The 22,068-nt window shown below is 41.7% G+C and overlaps 1 protein-coding gene across 11 annotated transcripts in view; it reads left to right on the plus strand.

Annotated features, from left to right (window-relative positions):
- syne1b (spectrin repeat containing, nuclear envelope 1b) overlaps positions 1 to 22,068 on the plus strand; it is an 80,796-nt gene that overhangs the window by 5,141 nt on the left and 53,587 nt on the right. For 6 of the 11 annotated variants that reach the window (XM_030391913.1, XM_030391921.1, XM_030391917.1 and 3 more), the window contains exons 1-29: positions 3,393 to 3,943; positions 5,747 to 5,808; positions 8,904 to 8,999; positions 10,273 to 10,356; positions 11,717 to 11,809; positions 12,511 to 12,689; positions 12,799 to 12,995; positions 13,833 to 13,942; positions 14,776 to 14,808; positions 15,100 to 15,207; positions 15,306 to 15,443; positions 15,904 to 16,068; positions 16,155 to 16,267; positions 16,540 to 16,708; positions 16,792 to 16,888; positions 17,464 to 17,484; positions 17,815 to 18,017; positions 18,163 to 18,327; positions 18,430 to 18,582; positions 18,667 to 18,810; positions 19,054 to 19,221; positions 19,354 to 19,512; positions 19,608 to 19,772; positions 19,957 to 20,091; positions 20,299 to 20,457; positions 20,702 to 20,910; positions 21,231 to 21,339; positions 21,509 to 21,673; positions 21,848 to 22,015. In XM_030391913.1, coding sequence (XP_030247773.1) covers positions 3,868 to 3,943; positions 5,747 to 5,808; positions 8,904 to 8,999; positions 10,273 to 10,356; positions 11,717 to 11,809; positions 12,511 to 12,689; positions 12,799 to 12,995; positions 13,833 to 13,942; positions 14,776 to 14,808; positions 15,100 to 15,207; positions 15,306 to 15,443; positions 15,904 to 16,068; positions 16,155 to 16,267; positions 16,540 to 16,708; positions 16,792 to 16,888; positions 17,464 to 17,484; positions 17,815 to 18,017; positions 18,163 to 18,327; positions 18,430 to 18,582; positions 18,667 to 18,810; positions 19,054 to 19,221; positions 19,354 to 19,512; positions 19,608 to 19,772; positions 19,957 to 20,091; positions 20,299 to 20,457; positions 20,702 to 20,910; positions 21,231 to 21,339; positions 21,509 to 21,673; positions 21,848 to 22,015 — 3,843 coding nt within the window. In that variant the 5' untranslated portion in view covers positions 3,393 to 3,867. Of the gene's footprint in view, positions 1 to 3,392; positions 3,944 to 5,746; positions 5,809 to 8,903; positions 9,000 to 10,272; positions 10,357 to 11,716; positions 11,810 to 12,510; positions 12,690 to 12,798; positions 12,996 to 13,832; positions 13,943 to 14,775; positions 14,809 to 15,099; positions 15,208 to 15,305; positions 15,444 to 15,903; positions 16,069 to 16,154; positions 16,268 to 16,539; positions 16,709 to 16,791; positions 16,889 to 17,463; positions 17,485 to 17,814; positions 18,018 to 18,162; positions 18,328 to 18,429; positions 18,583 to 18,666; positions 18,811 to 19,053; positions 19,222 to 19,353; positions 19,513 to 19,607; positions 19,773 to 19,956; positions 20,092 to 20,298; positions 20,458 to 20,701; positions 20,911 to 21,230; positions 21,340 to 21,508; positions 21,674 to 21,847; positions 22,016 to 22,068 lie in introns of those variants that run through there. The other 5 variants (XM_030391924.1, XM_030391923.1, XM_030391914.1 and 2 more) reach the window with 4 other exon arrangements.

Below are 22,068 nucleotides of genomic sequence, written 5' to 3' on the forward strand. Positions count from 1 at the left end.
CCAATAAGGTGAGACAGGGCGTTTCGAGAGGGGGGATCCTTAAAGAGACAGAGGGTGAACGAGGGTGGACAGTATGAGAATAATAATGTGTTTTTTGCACATTAAAGCAGGTTTTTCTTGCAAATATCAAAGATAAAATAAAGAATCTAAAAATGAGCGTAATATGGGACCTTTACTCGATTGTTTCAGCTCGTAAGGTCATGCTTTTTAGTGAAAAACGCCTGCCCACTCTGCACATGCAGCCAGTAAAAACTAGATCGCGGCATTGTTATGAAAGGTCACAAACTAGAAACACTGAAAACCACTTTGGCAGAGCTCACTTATCATTAGAAGTCCGTGTTCTCCTAGAGGGGGTGGACTAGTTACATCACTGTTGGAGTAAAAGCAAAGTACAAGAAAGACAAGTGTGCATGTTGTCAGCTGTAAGCGATGCTTCTACTCTACAGTGTCAGTAACAGCTGCCAGGGACACACAGCCATGATCACACTGATGTAATCTCATGAACAGAGGAGGTAATTCCTGCTCTCCACTGAGCCGGGCTGCCTCAGACTGACTGAATAATTGTGATGAAGACAGTCTTATTGTTTGGGGGCATACTGCTTTCATTTGCTATCCCTTCTAATACATTAAATTATAGTACCTGCATGTTGTGAACCATTCAGTTGGTAATAAATCCTCAGTCTCAAGCATCTCTGCATGGACAGAATCCTTTCTTGTCCTGCCTGATTATTGTTTGCCTGGCGGAGCTAAAGTAGGCCTGCTCTTGACTAAGTGGAACAACAGCAGAGTGCGTGGGCTTTTACAGTGCTCCCAGGTGACCAACACGGGCCAATGAAGCCAAGCACCTACAGCACAGTATTGCCAAAGGTATCATCTGTCCTAAGATCACCTTAAGTACTCCATCGCTCATGAGAATTGCAGATGCTTTAGTGGTTGGATGCTGTGCTGTGGTGTTTGTTGCTGGGGATATCCACTTTTAATTGGCACTTAGCTGCTAGTACTGCATCAGGCATAATTAAATCAGTTGACTTGGACGTAATGACTCAATGATGTGGAGCTGTTTCAGGTAAGGATTTCATGCTTGTCAGAGTTAGTATATCCAAACCTGACCTACATACGTACGTCTTATTACACAAAGTGGGCCGTCTAGCTGAGTTCAGGACTCTAGACAGCTCCTTGATAGCTAGCTGGACTTGAGACTGAGCAGCTGGAATATCATAAAAAAAACTTTAATATTTACTCATTTGTGCTGGGTTTTGAAGGTCAGTACTTTTGTGTCTGTATTACAGAGAACAGATCAAAATCTGCCCAAACGTTGGCAGGAAACACTTTGTCGAGATTTGAAGTCTTGTTTCCTTATTTTTCAATCACATAGTTGACATGTTACTTGTTTCTGAGGCTTTCAGTCAGTAGGTGGAGTTGCTCAGCTTTAGAAGCAAAGAAGTTGGACCTTGTGTTGTTGCTGCTAGTTTTTAGACAACATTCAACATTTCAAACTCAAAGCAAGGTGTCACAAATATATTTATTACACCATATTATCTTGTCACCATGACCAAAATGCAGCTATTGTGACCAGTAATGAAAACATTGCAGATAATATCTAGCCCTAGATGCCCTTGGTGGGAGCAAAAACACATGACTTCCTTTGCAGCAGAGGATTTTTCCTGGGTTGGACCCATTTGGCTTCAGAATAGAAAAAGGATAACCTTTAGTTGATATTTTACCGTAACCTTTACCATCCACTGTTTTGCTTGTGTGCAGCACTATTTTTAGGACTTTCATGGACTGATAGAATCCATATATTGGCTGATATGCTTATAAATATTGTATATGTATACGTACTACTGCTGAAACTTAAACTCTCACCCCCAGTTCTTGCTTTAGAATAGAAAACCTGTGTTGACCACATCGCCCCACTCTTCCAGACTTGTTTAGCCTTCTGCTTCTGCTTTTGTACTTTTCTCTCTGCGACGTGTTGCCACAGCAAGTTGTTGCACCGAGCCAATCTCCATTTTGTCTATTACATCTTGTAAAAGGGGTCACATGTGAACCTAGCACCAGCCCAGCAGCACAGGTGTTCGCTTTTTATTAAAAATGTATTAGGCTGAACATGTTGTGTGTCCAAATCACAGACAGACAGACACACAGACAGCTAGAGATCCCTTGTTTGCTAGTTAGATAAACTGCCCCAAGCAATTTGATAGAGTAAAAATGAAAATATTCTCATATCTGTGCATATCAACATACAGTATGTAGATGAATTAAGATCATGTAATATGTGTTATATTAGACAGATTAGACTCTCGTCTTCATTTTCAAAAAAGTATGCAGGCACAGTTAACAGTGTCGTGTACTACTGAAAACCTCAAAATACAGTGGAGGGTTTAAAACATGCTCAGAAAATATTCGAATGATGCGATTACGGTTAATTACAATGCTAATGTTTTTGGTTTTAATTTGTCCTTGTTGACATACAAGCTTGAGTGCCTTGTTTTGTTTGAGACTAGTCATTAATAATTATGAACATTAATTGTAGCATTTCTAAAAGCTCATTGCTTTCTGTGCACGCAGCTGTCAACATCAGTTTAACGGTCCTACTTGTAACCTTTTACTGTTTTGACGTAAAAGGGAAAAAAAAATAAAAAATTCAATTTTCACCCAAATAGCTTTTCTGGGCCAGTTCCACCAGCAGTGTGTGGAGCAGTAATAATAGAATCACAAGCTCAGGACTATTTTTAGTCTATCAGAAAAGCTTTTAGTTTGCCGGTGGTCTTGAAAGAATAAAGGGACTTTTCTGCAGGAGATGATAAGCTATCAAGTACCAGACTCATTCACTACTGTGTGTTATATTGAGAGGAGTGGAGTAGAGGTCCAATAGAAAAACAGAGTGGTCGAAGCTGAAGTGGTTCATGCAGGACACAAACGGGTATGCTTTAGAGCTTTTACATGATACTGTGTGTGCAGCGGGAATCCCTGGGTGGGTGTGTCTGCTTTGTCGTCACAAAAGCACTGACACAGGGAGCGAGAGAGAGCAGGTGGTAGATGTCACCGGCCTCGGCATTAATTATTAAGATTTGTTGCACCATGGTGAGCTTTGTGTGGCAGGCTTTTATTCTGGTCGTGTTTAATGAATGGGCCTGTGGGGACTCCGTTTGATTTCAATGCCAACATTTTTCAGAATTCAAAAACAAAAAAAATGTAAAGGGATTTGTTTCATGATTGTCTTGGACACTGTTCTGTAATCACTTTCATAGAAGATTAGACAAATCTTATTGACAAACGCAGGCCCACAAACACACACACACACACACACACACACATAGGATAATGCAGCCAGAGCTGTGACATCACCGCCCCCCTCGTGCTGATTGGTGGAGCCATGCTTCTAGCTGATCTCTCTCCAGCCTCAGACGGCACGATGATACAGCGAGCGGGCAGTGCAGCGGGGGGCTGTGCACATCCACACAGGCATGGCTCCTCTGGATGGGAAAAACACAGGAAGATGGAAGGACAGGATTGTAAATGACCCTTTCTGCTAGAGTTCTCTCCTCTGCCGCCTGTGTGCGCGTGTGTCTGTGCGTGCGTGTGTGTCAGTGTGTCTGTGTGTGAGAGTGTCAGGGAGGAGGGGACGTTTTCATCACAGCCTCCAGCAGCTTTTGCTTTCACCAGGGAAACCAGGCAGCCAGATCTGTTTTTTTTTTTGCTTCCTGCTGGAAAGAAAAAGGAAAAAGGACGGCTGTGATTTTCTTTTTTCTTTTTTTTTTACCATTTTGTTTTTTCCACTGTGGATGTTATCTTCACACATACATATATGTGCGGTGGAACTCATGACAGGCGAAGGGAGCGAGCAGGAGAGTGGGTTGTAGAATGGCTCACTATAAGGATGTATCTGTCAGGAAGACTTCTTTAAATCTGGTGACAGGATTTTTTCAGTATCTCCGCGGTAAGTAGGGCAGCAGCAGCCTTCAATCCCTCATCTGTGTGCACATACACTGCTAATCTGGGATGTAAATGGAAATATAACATATGCTAATGGTTTGTAGGTGAATCCCTGCTACATGCACTAGTTACAGTGTAATGCTACACGAACAGCTGTAAGTGTACCGCATCTGCGTGTGTGTTTATGTGTGCTATGCTTCAGTGGGCATCCCCTGTGCATCAGTGATGAAGCATTTGCCTGTGGGTCAACACAACGTCTTTGCTCCCTGTATAGTGTTCGCAGTGCTTCCTTCAACACGTGACCGCTGTCTATATCTCTAAGGGTGGATGTTTAAAAATGGCCACTCAGTGCAGTGTGCAGCACTAGCCTACCGGCATGCGTGACAGGGTGTTAGAAATCAGTCCTCGACGCAACAACAGCATCCACTAAGGCAAAGAAATCAGTTGTTTTGTTGTCCGTGCTGCATAATGCATGAGGCAGCGTGGCTGAATATATTAATAGACCACAAAAGAGGCTGGGGGTGACCTAAACAATCATGCATGTCATTACTGAACACAGAGGTGGCATGGGAGTTGTGCTGGCGGTGATTTTTCTATCCACACTCATTCTCTAATCTCCTCATATGACCTCTTTTTGAGAGCTCTTCTCAGGAGTGTCTATCATACTCGCACTAGCTTAGTTCTTCACTTTGCACACATCTACGCAGGAGTCGTACTTTGTAACATGCTTGTTTCAGGGCTGCTGTAATGCTACTTGTGTCCCATTGGAAAAATATGTAGTATAAGGTCGGGTAAAGTAGGATTCTGGCTGTGGCGACGAAGTTATAGCTGAAAGGAAAATTTGGTCATTATATACGATTTGTTCTCGCAGTGGCTGTTCAATGAGACAGATATAGTTATAGCTACCACAGAAACATAAATGGCACAGAAATATTAACGGATGATTTTAGCCAGAAATGAAAATTCAGTCACTGTCTTCTCACCCTCATGCAGATGGAAGGTCAGGTGAAGTTTCACAGTTAACAGAACATATCTTGAACTTCACATTGAAACAATGGTGCATGGTTCTCCTAAATAACTGAGGTAGATTGTAGTATAGGCATGTCTGCATGTCTGCATGCCGCTAAATCAGGCCGGTTAACCTATAGTGACCTCTGCCAGCCCGGTCTTATTCCACACCTTGTCAATTACTGACATGCAAATATTGTGATATATGATAATATCTAATATTTGCCCAAACCTAGTGGATCGGGTCTTGTTTTAAAACATAATAAAGCATACTAAAAACAAGATAAGATGTGTTTAGCTCAGTAAGACTTCAGCTTTGAAAGGGTGTAATCAATGTCTTTTCAAATCAGTTTGATCTTGGAGCCTCTGAAGGCTTGGATTAGCTCAGACGAACAGTTTGGATCCATTTGAATGTGTTTTTGGTTTCAGATGGTTTTTTTACATCTTGGTTAGGGCAATGCTTCAACTTTTTTGCTGCAAGAAATATTTTGTGAACTGTGAAAGTTCAACCGCCTTTCCATCTATGAGTAGATATGACTGAATTTTTCAATTATGGGTGAACATATCCTTTAATATTTTATGCATTTTATGTTTCTTTGGTAGCCATAAATCCGACCATATCCATATCTAGAATCACTTAACAGCCAGCAAATCTTTAATGTTCTCCCCCATTTGGTTTTGTTTCCTCTATGAATATCACCAGCTCCTCGAGCCTCAAGTATGGTTAAGCCATCAGAAGAGCATGTGGCGTCTATCATGTGTTGACATGTGACATGTGTTTGTGCCTTTTCAATTTCAGATGAGCAAGAGGCGGTGCAGAAGAGAACCTTCACAAAATGGATCAATTCTCATTTAGCAAAGGTAAGTGTCCATTTTCATTCATATACCATATTTTCATCCATGCTCTCTGCTGCGTACATGGCTCCCAGAAATGACTTGACAGTGGGCATATTGTTGAATTATGTAAACTCATCACGCTCATGTGAAACATGTCGTCGTGGCATTTAAATCAGTTGGAAGTTGGATGTTAAGCTACGCCGACCTTTATCGCCAGAGACTCGTGATGTGTTATTGCTCGTCATGATTGTTTAGCTTCTCTTCGTTCATTGGTGTTTCAGGCGACTGCCCCGTTGTGCCTGTGGAGGGAACTTGCTGCAACAGTGATGGCCCCTAATAGGGGAAGATAATTTAATTCATCCGGTTAGCTGTGAAAAATGACGTCATTTCTCTTGCATTTAAAAACAAATCATGTTTAATAGGACAGAGTTGGTTTACAATGACAATTACAATCTGCTGGATGTAATAGTGGGGAAGGAACATATGCCCGCTGTACAATAACACTGTAAGTCGTCTGTTTTTCCTGAGAGGCAAACCATTGAAAAAGTCATGCTGCTTGTTGCTTTGCAGGAAAGATGAGAGACATGACAGAGCTCAGAGGCATCTTTGCAGTCGAGAGCGTTTTAAAGACGCTTACTATTTGGATGAGCTTCTGTACCACTAGTGAAGTGTGTTATGTGGGGTTGTCGTGTATGAGGTGTTGTGCTTTCTGTGTGTGTGTGTGCGTGTGTGTGTGTGTGTGTAGGTGTGTAAGTGTGTAGGTGTGCGCGTGGGTGTTTGGTGCTTTATGCTAGTGTGTGTATTTGTGGACAGGATTGGCAGGGACAGTGACGAGGTGTGCAGATGGAGAGCAAGAGGGTGAGGACAGTTCCCTGCAGGCAGTCGTCTGCTTCTAAGGCTCATGCATGTAAATAACAAGGAGGGCACAACAATAACACATGCTGAATTACATCACGCTGTGAGCCTTAAATAACACAATATCTTAGATTATGCGCGCTGAATTAAAATGACCCTGAGACGATGAAATATAAGACGTTTTTGCGTTTGTGTTTGTGAAGTGTTTGGAATTCAGAATAAGTCTGGAAAGGTTTGTGGTTACATGGACAATATTTTTTCTGTCTGATCGAAATCATTCAGATTTGAAATCTCAGCTTTAAGAATCGACTGTTTACATGAGGGTTAGAACTCTTTGGACATACTTGAAGTAGTTCTGCCTGCCGTGAAGCTCCAAATCTGCCAGAATATATCAGAAGTGGAAGAATAAGAAAATCCAACTTATTTATTCACAAAATGTTGATACAGATTTTGAGATTGTCCTACATTTTCTCTTCCGGACGATATTTACGTTTCTGGTTCACTCGACTCCAGCTTTCTTAATCTTTTCCAACACTTGAACAAATCCTTGTTTCGAGCCTTTCAACCATGGAGGTATTAAACAATCCTAAAATCTTTTATGTCACTGTTGCATAGATCAAATGTTTTGGTGGATTAGATGCTTCACAGCAGGTGGAAACACTTTGCACAGGTCAAAAAAAGATTTTTTTCTGATTAAATTCTTTGTTAATGCACAGCTTGTCAAATCATTTTATTTAGTCTGCATGTAAACAGTTAAGGTGGAGTCTCTGATCAGAATAGTTTTAATCAGGTTGAAGAAGTATTGTCGTAATGATGACACGGCATATTCAGATGCTATCAGGTTTAAGTCTGGACGGAGACATTTAGGTCTTTTGTTGAGCCCGATATGCCCACATTCGATCAAATCTTGGTTTCTAAAACTTTAGAAGAATCTCAGTTATGTGGTGGGCCAACGCAGAGACACTCTGTTGTTCCATTCTTCATTATTCATGCACTGCACCCAAGCTCACTCAGTGTGCATACCAATAGGACTAATGTAGCATAAGCCATCATGAAAGAGCTCTCAAACTGTGATATTTACGCTGTGGCCCCGCTGCTGTCTGAGCACGCTTCAGAAGAGTTTTACGGTGACTTCTTTCATCAGTGCACAAACAGTGTCTTTCAGTAATTTGCAACAGTTTGTGTGTGTGAATAAATGATGAGTATCGGCCTGAATGGGATCTGCTTTTTGTGGGTGAAAGTGTGATTATCTGAGTTTGAACTTCCTCCAGTTATCACTCTTTCCCTTCAGCCTTTCCTGTCGGTTTCCTCTGATATTGTGTCACTAAGCAGTTTTCCAGTGATTTTCTCAGTTTCCCACTGTGAGGTCTCATGTGACTCTGTCGGTCAGCAAATTTTCCAGGGTGGGAATGATTTCCAAATTACAGAAGCTGTTTTTGCTTGATTGTACATATCAGTCGTTTTATTGGGAAATTATTTTTTGTTTTAATCTGGACAAGAGGAATAGAATGAAAAATGCTGATCGTGGTAAAGTGCATTTAACTGAAAACTCTCAACACATTCTGTGGCATACAATACTAATGGACCTCTAGCTTCAGTGGTAATTGAGCAGTTTTCTCTCTAGAGTACTTTAATTACAGGAAGAAGAGAGGTGTCCATGTGCAGAATAACAGGACAGACGCTCGCCTCTTCACACTGCTTTGCCCCAAATAGGCAGCCAACTGCATCCTGTCATGGAATATGTTGAGTTGTGAAATGACCTGTATATGGTGCCAAATAAAGAATTCCCATGCTGAGCTTTTCCTTTTAATTAAAGCGTCTCTCGGCCGAATAAATACACATCTGTTTAGTTAACTTGCGCAGTGATGCTTCCGTACACGGAAGGTTACACCACTGTCATTCATCTTGACGATCGCACCGCTCTGTAAATGTGTGGATATGATATCAGGAGACAGAACCCCATTAGGGTTAAATGAGTAGCATCGCCTCAGGACTGGGCACCAAGCCACTGCTGAGAAAAAGGCACCATCTTTTCAGCTGCAGGGAGGCTCTGTGGTTGTTGCTAACAAGCCTGTTTCTCACAACCAGCATTTGGTTTCTCTTCATCCCTGCTAATGGCTGAGAATACCAATACCCTTTCACAGTATGCAAATTAACAAAGTGACATTAATGGTTCCATTAATGTGGTAGTCATTTCTAATTTCAACAGGTTTGATTTGTTGCGGTGTTTCCATGTCGATGAATCTGTGCTTTCTCTGCTTTAGTATAAACCACCACTCGAGGTTAACGACCTTTTTGAGGACATCAAAGATGGGGTGAAGCTGTTGGCTCTGTTGGAGGTGCTGTCTGGACAAAGACTAGTAAGTAGTACATGTGGTTTTGTTTTTTGCACCAAGTGTGGATTTTCTAAAGGGGAAGAGTCTCCTTTTTTTAATATGCACTAGAAATAATGAGTATGTAAATCGAGGCATGCCTTTACACCTTGTGCTTTTATGTGTGGATTCCCTTATGTAACATCATGTGGGTTAATTTATTTCATTATTTAAGTTAAAAATCTGCAATCTGAATCACGCTTGAAATCTTGTTTAACAATTTACACAATTCTGAGCTGTGCTGTTAATCAATTAAATACTTTGCAAAGCCTTTTCTTTTCAGTTAACCAGTAAAGATTTTGCCAGATAGTTAACAGCAGACATGACAATGAATGCAAACAGTTGATGTCACATAAGTATTCAGTCCTAAAGCTACAACATGGAACTTTCTATTTTGTCCTTCTCTGGTGGTGATGAAGATGGTGTAGTGTTGTCAAAGATATCGAATATCAATTCTGATAATCGACGTGAATTCTGTATTTGACTCAGTTTCCAGACTACACAGCAGCTTCTTTCCTTGTTGCTTATGTAGGTCAAATATCAGTTTTTAATTAAGACTGTTTTTTAAAAACAAGTTAAAAGTTTGTTTACCTCGATACCTTTAAATGTTCATGTGTAAGTTGACAAAATATATGTCTACGAAAGTCAAAATCTTATTGGTCTGTATATATCTTGTATGTCCTTCTCCATTTATCTTAAAAATTAAGATAAACTACTTACTCAACTTTGACAACACAAGTGAGTCAGGATGCACACAAACCTAAATAAAGACCGTATATATCTGTTCTGTCTTAAGAAATCCCAAGTTAATATAAAATTATTGTTGTTCGCATTAAGTGTTGGATCACTGCACAGGAATCGCAGCGCCCTAATTTAGATCTGATCCTCCCCACCGCGAGATGCTGCTGGCTCACACACAAGCATATGAACTGGCCCAGACAGCGATAGGGATTTAGTAAACAGACCTGTCTTGAAACAAACTGCCATGTCATCTGTAAAGCTGTTACTTGGCAGATGAGTCCTTTGCACGTCACGATGAGCGCCGCCTGCACAGCTTACTGCTTTCAGGAGTGCTCCCCTGATGCTTTATACCAGCCAAAAGAATTAACATACGCACATCTCATTGAAGTCGGTTCTGTCTCATGTTTACGAGCACAGGATTATACGTATTTCTTAAAGCAGCCTACTTTTAAGGAAAGTATCCTCAGCTTATTGATTCTTTGCAAGCCTGATTTTCAGTTTACGCCCTCTCTGTCTTCAGCCACGTGAGCAAGGCCGCCAGCTGAAGAGGATCCACTGGGTCTCCAACATTGGTACTGCGCTCAAATTCCTCGAAGGCAGAAAGGTAAGCATGCAGTCATAACGGTTTCCCCTTGAATGTTCATGCATTTCCGTGCTAAATATCATACTAGAAACAAAAAGTGGCATGTTTTAAAGGGGAAATTCTCCTGAAAACGAAAATCCATTACCCTCATGCAAATGGAAAGTCGGGTGAAGTAACGCGGTAGCTTCACAGCAGAAAAGTGTTGCAGCATTCTCTTAAACAGTTGAAGTAGATGGGGACCAAGCTCATGGATCCAAACTCGATTAAAAACTGAAATCTTCACTGAAGCCGCTTAGCTGAAAGAGTCGGGAAGCACCCTGTTTGAAGTGCATGCACAAGCTCGACTGCGTCTCGAGGGTGTTAATAATGTCTTTTCAAATCAATTTGGGGTCTCGGGGCCTCTGAAGACTTCAAGAGCAAGAGCTTCAGATGTTTAAGAGAACGCTGCAACTCTGTTTGGCTGTGAAGCTCCAGAAATGGTTTAGGGACTACAAAACCTCACCTGACTTTCCATCGAGGGAGAGTGACTAAATAACGACTGAACTTAATTTTGGGGTGAAGTCATCCTTTAGGAAGTCAAGGCTATGATTAAGAACTGGATAATAAAAAGCTATTGATTTTATATGTTTTAGTGCACATCAGGTGTCCGTGGCCGTACAACATGCACAATTTTCAGATGAGCAGCATATAAAAACTGGACTTCTTGATTACATAACGCATCTCTAAATCCTTGGCTTCATGAAGCCTGCGTTCCACTTTCATCTGGGTTCCCTGAGGACTGAGACTTACATTGTTGTGATCTCTCTCCCATCATGTGTGCCCTCAGTCTGTGTATCGAGGATCTCCGGTCAGTCGCCATTAAACGCCCTGTGTGATCCTATACTGTATGCATTCTTTTCATTTGATGCACGATAAGCAACGCTTGGATACAGTTATTCTGTTTCTATTAATGTAGCCATTACGCTTTTCTACTGACGTGCATTTTGATGCATTTTGACTCAAACACTAGTCAATGAGGTGTTTGGCTCTCTATAGCTACGAGGTGCTCAAATGTAGAGATGTAAACGTGGAAAAATGTGGCAGTTTTCTTATGCAAGTTCTGCAGTGCTGTGATATCGCTGCTTTTCCTTTAAAGCCTAGTTAAACACAATTATCTTCTCTTTTCTTTTATTCCTTCTGGTTCACTGTGGCTGTCTCTGCCTGGTTTGGCTATTTTACAGTTCCTACCTTCATCAAAGTCCTGACTTTGATGACTGAGCAAACAAAAGCTTGCCTTCTTTTGGAGAGAATTAACTTGAGGGGTTATTTGGGTAGTCTCCCCTCCAGACTGTCTGCATGTGACATATTTCTCTGAATAATCCTTTGCCGTGCTTTGTTTCAGATCAAACTTGTCAACATTCATGCCACTGACATCGCAGATGGTCGACCATCAATTGTCCTTGGGTTGATATGGACCGTTATCCTCTATTTCCAGGTAATACTTCATCTGATCCCTGAGCGTTTAATAACTGTGTTCACTCAATGCTCTTATGAATAAATCCATTCTCAAACTGGACCAAATGTTTTTTTGCTTAACATTTTGACCCACTGTTGTCCCCTTTAAAATTTTTCATTAATCTTATAAAAAATGTAATCTATACAAATAAAATCAAGCTGGTACAGGGGCTTTATGCAACATGTCATTTTTTGCAATTCAGCTGCAGTGAAAAAGTTGAATTATTTCATGTGCAAGAAAATAAACATAAACAGAGGGACCTGACAGGTAGCAGCTGCGTAGCAATTTGGCTGCTAATGCACAGTTTTAGCAGCTGCTTCAGTGAAAACAAGAGAATATGGACCCATATAGCCGACAGTACATCATGTTTTTACATGCGACTGATGGACCACAGCCTGCCCTCTCTGCTCTGGCATCTTGCTAGCTGAGTTGCACCTGCCAGTGACACAACACAGTCGCACTAACACATCTGAAGGTGGCTGCATACTGCCCGCCAATAAGCAGGGACAGGAACAGGGAACTACAGTGAAATTCTTACAGTAAAGGCTAACCTTTTTGAAAACATAACTAAATAATGGATTACTTGGATTAAAGCAAATGAGTAAATTTCAAATGAGTCATCCCCAATATTGGTCACAATGCAACCTCTCCTTCTCCTCTCCTTCTTGTTCCTCACGTAGATTGAGGAGTTAACAAGTAACCTGCCAGCCCTCCAGGCTCTGTCCAACAGCAACTCCTCTGTGGAGAGTATAGCCAGCTCTGAAGCAGGAAGCCCCCCCATGAAGAGAAAGGTGGTCAACAAATTTCAGGGCAATGCCAAGAAGGCTCTGCTCAGATGGGTGCAGTGCACAGCTGCCAAGTGAGTCACTTTCAAATACCCTTTTTGGCCAGGTGTTACAGCATGTTTATGGATGCATTTTCCATGCACTGTTTAAGATGCAGTTTATAGTAACATTTGTGCTTTTCAGGTATCATGGAATTGAGGTGAAGGACTTTGGTCCCAGCTGGCGCGATGGTGTCGCCTTCCAGTCGGTGGTGCACGCCATCAGGCCAGACCTGGTGGACATGGAGGCGGTGCGGAGGAGGAGCAACAGGGAGAATTTGGAGGAAGCCTTTGCACTAGCAGAGAATGAGCTGGGTATCCCCCGTCTGCTGGACCCAGAAGGTGCCAATGACCTTTTCCTGCTGCCTTCATTAAATAGTCCAGTGTAGTAGACAATTCAGACCAGCTAGCATTGTGTGACATGGTTAAGTATGTGGAAGTTTTTGCCAGTGTTTAAGACATGAATCAGCAAATATACAGTGTTAGTGTTTGATGGAATTGTGTAATATATCAATATTATATCCTCACAGTGATATAAGAATTTATGCTCCTTAGATTTTGGACACTGTTAAAGATACCATGACATCTGATACTGCCACCCAGTCCCACCATGTATGAATTCCTTTTTATGAGATTTCACAATATATGGATACATTCTCTATTGTGATATAGCCAAAAGATATTGCAATATCATTTCACTTTCAATGGTTTTTTTGGACAAATTGGTGCTGAAAAGATCATTGAAATCCAGCAGAGGATTCAAATTCCGTGTCGCGGCTCTGTAGAAGTGAAGCAGTCCGCAGCAGCTCTGCAGTCCTGTCTTCACTGGCAGAGTCGTGATGCTTTATTGCGAGAAGAGCTGCACTCAAACGTCTCTGCTTTTACAGGAGCTTGACCCTGATTTCTAGAAACATCAGGCCGAGGTTGTAGATGAAAGTAGACATGTATAATTAGCTGTCAAGCCTGAGGAGATTTATCCTTTTGAGGTCGCAAAATGCTTTTTCTTTTTTTTTTTTTATGTCATATTGACTTCCTCCCCATCCCCCCTCAGCACTACAGGAATACAAGAATGAGATCATATTTTAAGTTTAGCAGGGGCATGATTTTGCTATCGCTGTCTTTATTTAGATGTTTCATTTCATCAGAAGTCTGTCAGATAATGTTTGTGTCGCTCTGTAGATGTGGATGTTGACAAGCCGGACGAGAAATCCATCATGACGTATGTGGCTCAGTTTCTCAAGCACTACCCAAACCCCCACCACTCCGAGACTGATGGACAGCAGGATGAGGTACTTTTGTTTTGGAAAAATGTATGATTTTATATATGAAGTGATACATGAAGCCAGAGAAGAAATGTTGCGTCTTGTTTGTTTCATTTTTTTTTATGTTGTATATATTGTGACCATACATACAAATCACCTAGTGTATCATCATACATAGAGAATGAGGACATGCAGAGATCACGACAGAATATGCTTGAAAAAACATGCTTTAAAGGTGCAATTTGTATGATATGGCCAGAATTTTTGTTTAAAACAAATCCGATAGCCCTCGTAATTTCAGCACTCACGTTGTGCAACCCAGTCTGAGGTCCAGCTCCGGCTAACTGAACCTATTAGCTTAGCTTAGCAGCAGTTGTTGGATACTGCCCCTTTCAGTTTTGTAGCTACCTTTGAATACTGGCCGTAGTTGACAGATTACACCGTTAGCTTCTGCTGAGCTTAATCATTTTTAATTGTTAATTCCTTTGCATGCAATTTTTCACATTTGTCATTTTGTCACATGAAGATCTCATGAATCCAAATAATCATCGCATGAACACAGTTATAATGAAATCATCACAGTTCTGTTTTCCATCATCAGACTCATTTAATTCATCCATCTACATATTTTTTTTGTGCACATTAAGCTGCTTCTTGGCTCAATTCCAACTTTTGCACTGTCAGTGCCGGTACTCCAGGTGAGAGATCAGGTCCTGATGCTGCATGCTTTCTGTTTGGAGTACACTCCCATCTCACCCTCGTCCCATTTCCCACCCTCTTTGCTTCTTTTTAATAATGCACCTAATGCATTCTTTGGTGTGTTTGCATCTCTTTCTGTGCCTTGCTGCTTTCCTGGATAGTTTGGTCCCCAAGATATAGAGCAAATGCTTGAGGTATGTTTCTCTAAATTAACAGACTGAATCGGAGGTTTGAACTACTGTCTATACCCCTTTCCTTCTAATATGACTCGCCAAACTTTGTGTGGAATCTTATTAGCTTAAGTCTTTTTTTTCTAGTTTTTAACTCTGTTTTTTTCCTCTTTAAACTGAATTAATGAGGTTTTTCTGGAATGTCAGTTTGGTATGAGTTTCTCAACACATTTGAATGCTGACTACGAACTAAAAGCAAAATTTGAACCGGTTTGTCCCTGTGATTCTGAGCTGAATGTCCTCTGATTGTGACAGAGAGAGGAGCGAAAGATGCTGAGAGAGCTGAAGGTGTTTTTAGATCAGCTGGAGAGAGATGTGCTGCGGGCTCAGGGAGCAGAGGGAAACCTCACTGACAAATATCAGGTGAGTCAGGCCTGGGAAGACAGAGTGCCCTGTTACATAACAGACATTTAACAACTCTCACCACTCGTCTTTCTCATTTTATCCTTTTGTTTCTGCAGGCATTCAAGAGCTTCCGTGTACAGTATGAAATGAAGAAAAAGCAGACAGATCCGCTGCTTCAGCCGGTGAATAGAGACGGAAAGCTGTCAGTGGATCAAGCTCTGGTCAAACAGGCGTGGGACCGTGTGTCTGCCAGGGTGAGTCTACTGCATACTTCTGCACAACATGAATACTTTATAACCGAGCCGACCATAATTAATTATGATAATTAATCATACCCACGTTAAACATAACCTGATAATGAATAATAGATTGTCCGTTTGCTATTTGCTATCATTTTAGCATCAAGTTATCATAATGTGAGAGAAACACAACTGAGGGCTCCTCTCTTCTTTTCTGGCTGCCAGTGAAAGTTCAGCGGGGTGCAAGCACTTGAATCAAGAGTTTGTTCAAAGGGGAGGAGATGAGAACAGAGGGGGTTTTGTTCATTGGCCAGTCGGCTCTTCTGGACGTCCAGCGCTTGTCTAGACTCGCATAAAACTCTTTTTGTAGCCCGAAAGCTTGTGAACATGTGGAGATGTTTCAATCAGCATCGCCTCCTCTATGGTGGGATCTTGCTATAGTCGAGTGGGTTTTTTTAATGGATGTTAATTGCAGCTGCTGGACTGGCACATCCATCTGGACAAGTCCCTGCCTGGTCCTCTGGGTGTGATTGGAGCCTGGCTTCACAGGGCAGAGATGGCTCTGAGAGAGGACATTCCCATCCAGCATGCACATGAGGAGACAGCCAATGTACTGCACAGAAAACTAGAGCAGCATAAGGTAACACAGCGAATCTTTGCCTTTTCGAGTATTTTGATACCTACCCAGCTGTTTTTATATGCTTAATTACATTTGACATTTTGCAGGAGGTATTAAAAAACCTGGAATCGCACAGACAAACCTTCCATCAGATCCACAGAGACAGATCAGTGAATGGGGTACCTGTCCCACCCGAGCAGCTACAAGATATGGCTGAACGGTATGATCTTGGCCCGAATAACTATAGTGATACCAGTGTGTCTTCTTATAGTGTCTTCTATTAATAGACCATTTTCATTTGGCAGCCCCTTTGCCGGGCAGCTCAGATGCTTTTGAATACAACCCTGAATAATTCACCTCTAGCATAAACTTGTGTAAATCTGCGGCATAAAGTAATGTTTGTGATTTTTCCTTTAAAATGTTCTGTTCTGCTTTTAATTGAGTAAAATAAAATTGCGGTCCCTAATTAAATACATATTTGACACTTCGCAGGTTCAATTTTGTGTCCACATCATCATACGCTCACTTGATTAAATTGGAGTTCTGGGAGATGAAGTATCGACTGATGGCATTTCTTATGCTGGCTGAGTCAAAGCTCAAGTCCTGGATCATCAAGTACGGCAGACGGGACTCTGTTGAACTCCTGTTGCAAACCTACCTTGTAAGTTAAAATCCTCCTTGTAGTTGCAGGATTTGAATGTGTCTGTCACGCCGTTTCATTTTATTTTCATGTTTCTATTTCAGACTTTTGTTGAGGGCCACAGGTTCTTTGAGCAGTATGAGATCATCTTCACGGGCCTCAAGCAAGCTGCAGAAGTTTATGTCAAATCGGACAGTTCAAGTAAGACGCCTTTCTGTTTAATTACCAATTTGTTTGCTATTTATACATGTATGTTATATGTATAGTTTTAAAATCCCTCCATTGGCTACCTGCCTGCTTCAGAATTGATTTTAAGATAATTCTATTGGTTTATGAAGCTCTCTGTCTCGTTTATCAGATTTGCTTTTAACCAATAAACTCTCCAGAACCCTCAGGTCTTCTTTTAGCCTTATAATTTAATTAAATTCAGAACAGAAACTCATGGTGAGGCATTGTTTTATTACTATGGACCACATCTCTGGAACATGCTTCTGGAAAAGACTTGAGGGCTGCGGAGAATGTTATATTTTTAAAAGCAAACTCAAGACATTGCAGTTATTCTGGCTTTTTCTTTTTGTCTGTTTATTTATGTATTTTGTTGTTTTTGTGTATTTTGATAATTATGGTTACATGTAAGTATTTGACCTTCCAGTGTTTTATTTATTTATGTATTGTTTGATGGGGTGGGGGGTGTATCGTTCACTCTGTGAAGCATTTTATTTGACTGTTGTGTTCGTCTGGGCTCAAACAGTCTTATTATTGATTTCATGTTACAGGGTCTAAGACCTGTAACAAAGGTAAGTCTAAAAACAGTCCAACAACCTTTAAAACCTTAATTTTGCCTGTCTCCTGAGCTGTTTCTTTCTGTAAACTTGGGGCTGCACTTTTCTTTCCTAACATTCTGTTAACCCACAGGACAATCATGACATTGCATTATGCATGGAAACGTAACAATAACTGCATTACACGGAATGCTATTTTAGCACGATCTCTCTGACCTAACATCATGTTGCTTCCACCAATGAGCCAAATGATCAGCAGACATAATCAACGCTGTTTTTTTTTTTTATAGCTGTGCAGTTGATATCGATATTGGTTTCTGCACTAATTATATATTTTGCTTCCAGTTGATGAAGCAGAGGGGGTAAGTAAATTCCTGAGCGATGCCACAGCTCAGTGGAAGAACCTGGCTTTGGAGGTGCGGAGTGTTCGCAGCATGCTGGAGGAAGTGATCTCTAACTGGGAGAAGTACAGTAGCACCGTGGCAGGTCTGCAGGCCTGGCTCGAGGACGCCGAGCAGATGCTCAATCAGTCAGAGAATGCCAAACGTGTAAGTACAACAGATACAAGTAATGATAAATATGTATTTATTATTTGTCTCATACAGATTGTATTTCTGCTGCTAAGATGTTTGAGGAATAATTTTAGATGTACACAAAGCATTTGAGATTGTGTAACCTCCTTTTTTCTTTCAGGATTTTTTCCGAAACCTCTCTCACTGGATGCAGCAGCACATGGACATGAACGACGCCGGGAACTTCCTCATTGAGACCTGCGATGAAACAGTTTCACGAGATCTGAAGCAGCAGCTCCTCCTTCTGAACGGGAGATGGAGGGAACTGTTTGTCAAAGTCAAACATGTAAATACAATGCAGTGTTCGAAATAATATAATGATACTTTATGACTCGTCAGCTTGAGTTAAAAATGATTAATTTGCTGTCTTCCTCGGTGTCGTTGGCAGTATGCAAGAGCAGACGAGGTAGATAAATTGAGGCAAGACTACCAGGATGGCATTAATACTTTGAAAATGTTCATGGATGCAACAAATGAGAAGATGACTGCTCCTGTCCAAGTATCTTTCCTGAACGTCAGAGCCTTCACACAGGATGTTGAGGTAAACACCTGATATGCTCAACCTGATTTTTTTGTCCCTATTCTGCATAAGGAAAATCACTATACTGTGTATCCTTTACTGTAGGAGATCAAGCACAAAGTGCCAGCGATGGAAGCCGCCTGTAAGGCAGCGAGCCGTACCGCTCAGCTGTTGACCAAAGACACTCCACAGGAGGAGGTCTCACAGATGACAGCTGTGATGGCCTCAATCAAAGAGCAGCTGAGCAAGGTGTGTGTGTGTCATTATACAGTGTGTCATCCACTTGTCCCCAGTGATGTCACATACTAGCATAGTTGCATTGTGGGTAATGTAGGCACCAGGTTTTGAAAAGGGAAGAAAAACGCAGATAATGAAAAAGCTGATATTTCTGGTTCTGTTGTATTAGTATTGATCTTTTTTTTTTATCTTATTAAGATAACACATATCAGTCACCACTGAATCAGTTTAATCAACATGTTTTCCACCATTCAGGTAAGGGAGAGATGTTTGCCTCTGCTGAGGGAGTCCCAGTCTCTTTTACCTCAACTGGAAGAAATGGAGAAAAACATCACAGGCTTCTACCAGGCTCTGGAGAAGGCCAGTCATATCACCAGCACTCCCGACTCTGAGGGACCAGTAGACTTTAAACAGAAATGCCAGGTAACTAATAAACTTTTTATATATTTTGACATTTGCAATTTTTTGAAGAACCACATTTTTGACTGAAATGCATAACCTCAAGATATGAATGAATGACTAATGGCTAACCCTGCTTGTCATTGAATACTGCAGGAACTGGCGACCTTCACACATAGCTGTAAGAAGTGTTTGACAGTGATAGAGAGAAACCACCAGACCATCCAGAAAATAATGAACAGCAGTAAAACCCTGGAGCACATGGACATGAGCCTCCTGCAGAAGAGAGTGGCAGACCTGCAGGCTTCCTCTCAGGTAAAGTAAACCTCAAGGCCTATTTCTGTTCTGTTTGGCTTTTAGATTTGTGTTAGCTTTTATAAAATGTATTTTTGTTTCGTTTGCGTGTATAGGCTATGATTAAGGAGTCTACAGAGTGGCGGAAGCATGTGGAGGCAAACAGCAGCCTCATGAAGAGGTTTGATGAGTCACGGATGGAGCTGGAGAAGGTTCTTAAAATGGCACAGAACTGTCTGACAGAAAGAGGCAACCCAGAGGAGCTGCTCAAAAAACACACAGTAAGAACACTTCTGTACAAGTGCCTCTGAAATTTGTGCAAGACGCAAAACAGTACAGTTTAACGTCGTCATTGTGACCTCGCAGTCTTTTTTTGATTATGCTCAAACATCCTCATTTCTCGGTTGACGAGATGTTGTTGTAAAAATGGGACACATGATGATGAGGCCTTCATTTTTTTTGCAGGAGTTCTTTGGTCAGCTGGACCAGCGGGTTTTGAATTCCTTCCTGAAAGCTTGTGATGAGCTGACGGACATTTTACCGGAGCAGGAGCAGCAGTCGCTACAGGAAACTGTCAGGAAGCTGCACAAACACTGGAAGGTCAGAGGCTGGAATCATAAATAACGGATGTAAACGGTGTAATAATCATGAATTATCGCACCAACATAAACCTTGAAAACAGTGAACAGTGAAATAAATTAACGTACAAACCTCAAGTCATGATTATCAATAATCAACATTGCTTGAAAGAAACTCACAAATTGCTCTGAATCTGGCCTCACGGTTGTCACATTTCTCATTTATCAGGACATACAGACAGATGCCCCCTTTCACCTTCTGCATCTTAAAGTGGAGGTGGAGAGGAGCAAGCTGACGGTGTTGCTGCAGGAGTGCCAGGCGGAGGTGACCAGGGAGAACCGCCACCTGGCTAACATGGGGAGCGAGAGGCTCATCAAGGAGCACAGGGTGAGGACAGAGTGGCTGGCCGGCTGGCTGAGTTTCATGTATTGATTCACACAGTTTGAAATAATTCAATGCAAATTCACTGCTGTGTCGAGGCGTGGGAAGATTAACTCGGTCCAAAAGAACTGAGGCTCTTCCAGTGTCAAGAAACTGTATTTAAAGGACTAGCACAGAAGTAAAACCCCTGCTATCCTTTGTGGATGATGTTGACTTTTCACACAAGTACTTATGTTTTTCTTTACTTTAGGCCTTCTTTAGGGAAAAGGGCCCCCAGTCCATCTGTGAAAAAAGGTTGCAGCTGATGGACGAACTTTGTCAAAAGCTCCCTGAGGGTGACCCCGTCCACCAGACCCTTGAAACAGCAAGAAAAGACTTTGCGGAGGTCCAGGAGGAGATCGATAACACCCATCAGAAGCTAATGCAGCACCCAGATAAATGGAAGGACTACAACACAAGGTGCAGTAACTTCTTATTTTTGAAGGATGTGTTCTTCATTAACCAGGCAGCATCCTGCATTCATTACATACCTAAAGAAATCATGTTTGAATTCTCTCACATGAGTTGAGGTGAGAGAGGATTTGCAAAGTGTATTGTTCCGATAGCTTACAAAATATAAAGTTTATTCCGCGTTACTGAAAAGTCGCAGTTTCTTTATTCTGCTCCGTGCTGTCTTCATTGTCAACAGACACATCCAGAACAGAAATGTTCTCGTACAAGCACTTATTCATAAAATCCTAAAGTTAAAATTAGATTTTCCTTTATTTGTTGTGAAACAGGTATGCTGAGCTCTCCTGCTGGCTTATATCTAAAGAAAGCCAACTGAGGCTGCTGAGGAACCGAGCCAATGACCCCAGAAAATATGGCCAGGTGAAGACTACCATCACGGTGAGTCCAAACACCCCACAGCCTCCTTGCCTTCTCTGGGATGTGTCACTTGCGATGTGCTAATGACTCTTCAGTGTCACTGCTGAGAAGACAAGTCTGTAAAAAATACTTTGTGTCAGGTGACTCTTCTCACCACATGTGCTGTATCACTGTCTTTTGTTGTGTGCAGGAGCTGAGAAATGATGCGGAGCTACAGGAGGGGAATCTCGGCTGGCTGAAAGCCCGAATGGCCGCACTTATCGAGATCTGTGCCGACAGCGATGGCCAAAGGCAAGGAAGTGCATTGAGCAAGCTCTCCACTGATTTTAAAGGTCTTCTTGCTTCTCTCTCAGAGGTAGGTGAAGCTTTCAATGTTTTAGGTGCCAGACACAAATCAGACATCATATCTCTTCTGGGAATCGACAGTGTACTGCTTATAAATGCTGACGTTATCAAAGGGATCTACATTTTCATTTCAAGGTGAGATATAAGATTTATTATTTGTATTTTTCTCTGTTATATCTTTCAGGCTGAGAAGATGGTACTGGCTGTGGGGGACTGTGTGCAGTTCAGAGAAGAGGTACAGACCACGTTGGAGGATCTCGTCCAGGGGCAGAAAGAGGCTCAGGCTGAAGTCACCAAAATACTGGACTGTCCAACTGTTAGAGAAGCCCAGCAACTGCTTCTCATTCACCAGGTACTGTTGGACATTCACAGAAAATGAATATGATAGAGAAACGAATTACTTGA

The sequence above is a fragment of the Sparus aurata genome, chromosome 16 (genome assembly GCF_900880675.1).
Source record: "Sparus aurata chromosome 16, fSpaAur1.1, whole genome shotgun sequence".
Taxonomy (NCBI): domain Eukaryota; kingdom Metazoa; phylum Chordata; class Actinopteri; order Spariformes; family Sparidae; genus Sparus; species Sparus aurata.